The 6431-nt window shown below is 56.6% G+C and overlaps 1 protein-coding gene across 1 annotated transcript; it reads left to right on the forward strand.

Moving 5' to 3' along the window:
* Positions 1-1357: 1357 nt before the first annotated feature.
* On the forward strand, positions 1358-5557 carry OPTC (opticin). Its single transcript, XM_030292110.4, has 6 exons — positions 1358-1655; positions 1959-2097; positions 3120-3278; positions 3895-4097; positions 4600-4695; positions 5233-5557. Exons 1-6 carry the CDS (start codon positions 1434-1436, stop codon positions 5401-5403), a joined length of 990 nt encoding a protein of 329 aa, XP_030147970.4. The 5' UTR covers positions 1358-1433; the 3' UTR covers positions 5404-5557.
* The last annotated feature ends 874 nt before the right edge of the window (positions 5558-6431 follow it).

Raw genomic sequence — 6431 nt, forward strand, 5'->3', positions numbered from 1 at the left:
TCCTCGTCCCCCTCCTCCTCCTCCTCATCCCCCTCCTCCTCCTCCTCTCCGTGCCTTAAAAGCCCGGCAGCCCTTCCCCAGCCCCTGCAGCCCACGGGAGGAGGAGGAGGAGGAGGAGGAGGAGGAGGAGGAGGAGGAGGAAGGACAGGGGTACGTCTGTCCCGGTTTCATTTGGCTCCCCCAGAGCCCCCCCAGGCTGGGGCAGCTGGGGCATGGGAGGGTTTGGAGGGGTTGGGGGGTGCAGGGGGCTCAGCGCACTGGGAAAGGGGGGATTTGGGGGAAAACAGCAGGAATTTGGGAGCAGCATCCTCAGGACGGAGTGAAAAACTCTGGGCTGGGTGGTGGATTTGAGATTTGGGATTTGGGGTTTGGGAGAGGCTGGAGGGGGCTGGGACCCTCCCCCTGCTCTGCCGTGGGTGTCCCACGGGAGGGAATTCTGTGGGAATGGGCCCTGGAGGGTTTGGATGTGGAGCTGCGAGGATTAGGGGAGGGTGTCCCTGCGCTGTCACACGGATCCTGCGGCCTTTGGCCCGCCAGGGTGTTGGAAAAGCAGATTTAGACCGGGATTTAGACCTGGATGTGGGAGCAGAAGGGGGAGCAGCAGTTCCAGGGCCCCTGCGGCTGGTTCTCCCTGGCCACTGAGCTCGTTGGGCCAGTGGCCGGTTCCACCCATCCCCACGAGCACCAGGACCCCCTCATCACCTCCCGAGTCCCCCATCACCTCCCGAGTCCCCCATCACCTCCTGAGTCCCCCATTCCCTCCCGACCCCTCTGCACCCCCCAGGCTGGGAAATCCGGGCAGCCCCGGCAACCCCGTGGGGCCTCTCCTGCACAGCCAAGCGTGAAACGTGCTGAAAAGGGTCACGGAATGTCCCCAGGGCGGGGGGCTGTCTGTCCCCTCCTGGAGCTAGGGGCTGTCTGTCCTTGCCAGGGGTTTGGGTTGTCTGTCTCCTCCCCGGGGTTTGGGGTTTTCTGTCCCCTCCACCCCAGGATTTGGGAGCTGTCTGTCCACCTCACCCTGGGGCTGGCTCAGCCACATCCCGTCCCTGCATCCAGCCCTTGGTGGCCATTCCAGGTCCCTTGGTGACCCATCCAGCCCTTGGTGATCGATCCAGCCCTTGGTGACCCATCCAACCCTTGGTGACCATTGCAGGTCGCTTGGTGACCCATCCAGCCCTTGGTGATCATTCCAGGTCCCTTGGTGACCATTCCAGGTCCCTTGGTGGCCATTCCAGGTCCCTTGGTGACCCATCCAACCCTTGGTGACCATTCCAGGTCCCTTGGTGACCCATCCAACCCCTGGTGACCCATCCAGGACCCTTGGTGACCCATCTAACCCTTGGTGGCCATTCCAGGTCCCTTGGTGACCCATCCAGCCCTTGGTGACCCATCCAGGTCCCATCCCCAGGCACGGTGACCCCAGCCAGGGCAGGATGTGTCCCCTGGGCTGGCTGGGCGTGGCCAGCCTGTGCTTGGGGACACTTTGGGCTGTCCCAGCCGAGAAGAGGATGAAGCTGGAGAAGCCCAAGGCTGAGCTGACCCTCTATGAAAACCTGGATTTGGGCAACTACGAGGTGACCTTGGATAACTACGGGGACATCCTGGACCTGAGCAACTACGAGGAGCTCTACGACTATGGGGACCTTGTCCCGAAGGTGAGGGGGACACAGGAGAGCCCCCGGGACAGGGATTTGGTGCCAGGGACGGATGTGGCACAGCAGCTCCTGGCAGCAGCAGCCCTGGCAGCTCTCCCGGCGCTGGGCAAGGTTTTACCCGAGCCAAAGCTCTGCCAGCTCCTGGATGTGATGATTCCTTCATCCCTCTGGGCCAGGGGGGTTCCTTGGAGAGCTTGGGGAGCTTCCCAAGAAGGAATTCATGATCCCAACCTGTGACCCTGACCGGTGCCACCACCCTGGATGGGACACATCACCCACCCTCACACCCAGCTGTGTTTGCAGATCGAGGTTGGCACCTTGGCTCCCCGCCCCAAGGACCCCAAAGCCCTCCCAGAGCTGGGTGAAACCACGGCTGGAACCCCAAAACTGCAGCCCCCGAGCGGTGCTGGCCCCGTGACCCCAGCGCCCATCCCCGGGCAGGGTGAGTGGTGTTCCCATGGGATGCATCCCTGGGTGAAGTTTTGGGGGAAAAAAGGGGAATTTTGGTGCTGCCAGCAGCTCTTTGAAGGGTTTTGGGTTTGAGTCTGCTGGCACAGCGAGGCAGGAGGGCTGCAGAGAGAGAAATTACTGAGGAATAAAAAAATGAACTCCTGCAAAGCAGCGAGGCTTTAATGAGCAGAGCCTTTGCGACAGCAGCAATTAGATTAGTGACAATTAAAATCCTGCAGCGAGGATAAATATCTTTATTCCTTTTCTGTCACTCCAGGCTGGGAAAAATTAAGTGGGAGGAGAAAGGAAATTGGTGCTGAGCTGCTTTGAAGCCCCCTTGAAGGGGTGGGGACGGGGGCTTGGTTTTACCCCTCCTGCCCCCCGTCCTGGGGCCTTGGGGGCAGCTGAGACAGATTTTTTTCTTGATCCAAAAGAATTTTCTTGAGTTCTGCTTCCTCCAGTGGGAAAATTAAGGGGGTCAGGAGAGCTTTGGGTGTAAAAAGCTGAATTTGGGGGCTTTAATCTCCCCTCCTCCTGCAGGAGGGATTTGATCCTGGGCACTTCATTTTTTAACAGTTTGGGTTTGTTTTTTGGTTTTTTTTCTGGGAGTTTCTGGCCCTTCCCTGGATGCTGCGGGACTGTGACAGCTCTGGGTGTCACCAACTCCATGTCCCCATGACAGGGTGGGCAGATCCCACTGTCGTGGGACATTTTGTGGGGTTGGGGTCTGTGACAGCTTTAGTGTCATGGACTTCGTGTCCCCAAAGTGTGGGCACATCCTCCTGCTGTTCTGGGGTATTTTATGGGGTCAGGGAGCTGTGACAGCTCTGGGTGTCACCAACTCCGTGTCCCCATGGCAGGGTGGGAAGATCCCACTGTTCTGGGGCATTTTATGGGGTCAGGAGGCTGTGACATCTCCATGTGTCACAGATCCACATCCCCACAGCCGAGTGGGCTCCTCCCTCTGTTGTGGGGTATTTTATGGGGTCAGACTTTATTTCCACGCACCCGCAGGGCTGCACAGCTGCCAGCTGTGCCTGTGCCTCGGCACCTCGGTGTACTGCGACGACGCCGAGCTGGAGCAGATCCCGGCGCTGCCCCCGGACACCGCGTACCTGTACGCCCGCTTCAACCGCATCAGCACCGTCCGCGCTGCCGACTTCAGCGGCCTCGGTGCGTTGGGGTCATCAAAATCCCCCACAGCAGCCTCGGCACGTCGGGGTCACCAAAATCCCCCACAGTGGCCTCGGCACGTCGGGATCACCAAAATCCCCCACAGAGGCCTCGGCACGTCGGGGTCACCAAAATCCCCCACAGCGGCCTCGGCACGTCGGGGTCACCGCTCGGGGAGCCCGGGAGACAAATCCCCCACAGCGGCCTCAGAGCAGGGAAGTCAAAGAGCAGGATTTTATGGGAAGAATAAGTTAAAAAGTAAAAAAAGCAGAGTTTTATCCTGGTGATGACGGGCGCACCTGGAATTGGGTTTTATAAGGTTCATTAATTGGGATATTGAACAGGTGTATTTGGGTTTTGATGGTGTTATAGGGTTAATTAATTGGGATCTTTAACAGGTATAATTATATTTGAGTTTTGATGATTTTGTAGGGTTAAGTAATTGGGATATTTAACAAGTATGGTTTTGAAGGTTTTGTAGGGTTCATTAATTGGGATATCGAACAGGTATATTTGGGTTTTTGTAGGGTTAATTGTTACTGAAGCTCTGGATTCCCACAGGGAATGAGGGGAATAAACCGCCCTGGCTTTGTCCCTCTTCTCATCCTCCCCTCAGAGAAGCTGGAGCGCATCGACCTGAGCAGCAATTCCATCTCGTGGGTGGACACGGACGCGTTCCGGCGGCTGCCCCGGCTGCAGGAGCTGCTGCTGCCCGAGAACCGGCTGCAGGCACTGCCCGAGCTGCCCCGCAGCCTCGTCCGCCTGGATGTCCGCCACAACCGCATCGCCAGCGCCGGGCTGCGCCCCGAGGCCTTCCGGGTGGGTCCCGGCCTCCGGAGCGGGGGACAGGGGTGAGGAGGGGTGGGATGATGGGACGAGGGGTCAATCCAGAGGGGTCAGCTCCAGGGGGGTCCTCTCTATTGGGGTTTTATCTCTATTGGGGTCTAATCCCTATTGGGGTTTCATCTCTTTTGGGGTTTCATCTCTGTCAGGGTTTTGTCTCTATTGGGGTTTAATCTCTAGGGGAGGGCCAACTTTAGTGGGATTCATCTTTAGGGGGTTCATCTCCGGGGGGGTTCATTGGTTCATCTCTAGGGATTCATCTCTTGGGAGATTCATGTCTAGGAAGGTTCTTCTTTAGGGGAGTTCATCTTTTGGGGTCATCTTTAAGGGTTTGTCTCTAGGGGTTCATCTCTAGGGAGTTCATCTCTAGGGGGATCATTGTTCATCTCTTGGGGGTTCAACTTTGGGGGCTCCTCTTTAGGGGTTCATCGCTATTTGGGTTCATCTTTAGGGGTTCCCCTCTGCCCTCTCCCCACAGGACCTGAAGCAGCTGCAGTTCCTCCATCTCTCCGATAACCAGCTGGATTTTATCCCGGTGCCCCTTCCCGAGAGCCTGCGCTCCCTGCACCTCCAGGTGGGATGAGGTTTACCTGAGTTTAGCAGATCCCACCTCTTCCTCCCCCTCCTCCTCCTCCTTCTCCTCCTTCTCCTCCTCTTCATTGTCCTTTTTCTTTTCCTGGTCCTGGTCCTGGTCCTATTCTTGGTCCTTTTCCTAGTCCTGGCCCTGGTCCTGGTCCTTTTCCTGGTCTTGGTCCTGGTCCTGGTCCTTTTTCTGGTCCTGATCCTTTTTCTGGTCCTGGTCCTGGTCCTGGCCCTGATCCTGGCCCTGATCCTGGTCATGGGCCTGGGCCTGGTCCTGGTCCTGGGCCCTGTCCTGGTCCTTTTCTTGGACCTGGTCCTTTTTCTGGTCCTGGCCCTGTTTTTTTTCCTAGTCCTGGTCCTGGTCCTGGTCCTGGGCCCAGCCCTGGTCCTTTTCCTGGCCATGGTCCTGGTTCTTTTCCTGGCCCTGGCCCTGGTCCTTTTCTAATCCTGGTCCTTTTCCTGGTCATGGCCCTGGTCCTGGTCCTCCTCCTCTCCCGCTCCCCATGACTCTCCCTTTGCACCCCCGCAGAACAACAACATCCGGACGATGCACGAGGACACGTTCTGTGACCGCCAGGAGCAGGGCCAGATCCGCCGGGCGCTCGAGGACATCCGCCTGGACGGGAACCCCATCAACCTCAGCCTCTTCGCCAGCGCCTTCTCCTGCCTGCCCCGCCTGCCCACCGGCCGCTTCTCCTGAGCCCCCGGTGCTGCAAACGCAGGAAAGTGTTCCCAGATCCCGTCCCACAGCGCTCAGACCCCGCTGCTCCACGGAAAATGTGAAAGTGGAGGTGTGCCACCCCAGGGAAAACACGTAAAATAAAAATAAAGTAAAATAAAGGTTTTAAAATGCATTCAAAGCCTTATTCTTGACAGTGAGAGCAGCTGGGGATGCAGCCCAATCTTTGCTTGGATTTGCAAAGATGGGATTTCCCTGAGTCCCGTTTCTCCCTCATTCCCTCTGGAGTTGTCAGAATCCAGGACATCCCTCTGGCTGCCCTGGCTGCCCCCAGACCCTGGCAGGGGGCTCAGAGACCCTGGCACGGAGTCAAAAACACCAGTGGCTTTGATTTTGGCCCGTGGGAAAAGCTGCCAACTTTGTATAAGGAATTACAAACACAAGGGTTTGAGTGGTGTGGTAGTTGAGTTAACACAGGGTGAAAAAGTAGAATTTTGGGGCTTTTAGAATGGGGTTCAAGGGGGTACAAGATGGAGGGATTTGAGCATGTCCTGACCTTCTTCTCCTTCTCCTTCTCCTCCGTGTCTTGCTGTGATGGTGACACTTTTCTGTTGGTTTAAGGTAGGGACACACTGTCCAACATAAATGATAAATTTTGGCACGTTATTGTAAACATGGCACACGCAGTTTTTGGTATAAAATGATAACACCACCCTAGAGGGCAGTGCATGCCATGGTATCCATGGGTTTGGGAGGAGATCCCTGGATTTGGGAGGGTATCCTTGGATTTGGGATAGTATCCATGGATTTGGGATTAAAATCTGTGATGAAATTTTGGATTTAGGATGGCGCCCATCGATTTGGGATGGTATCCATGGTTTTGGGTCGGTATCCATGGATTTTGGAGGGTATCCATGGATTTAGGATGGTGTCCGTGGATTTGGGATGGCATCCACAGATTTGGGAGGACATCCCTGGATTTGGGATGTCATCATCCAAATTCCCATGGATTTGGGATGATATAAATGGATTTGGAATGGTGCCCATGG

This window comes from Taeniopygia guttata, chromosome 26 (genome assembly GCF_048771995.1).
Source record: "Taeniopygia guttata chromosome 26, bTaeGut7.mat, whole genome shotgun sequence".
NCBI lineage: Eukaryota > Metazoa > Chordata > Aves > Passeriformes > Estrildidae > Taeniopygia > Taeniopygia guttata.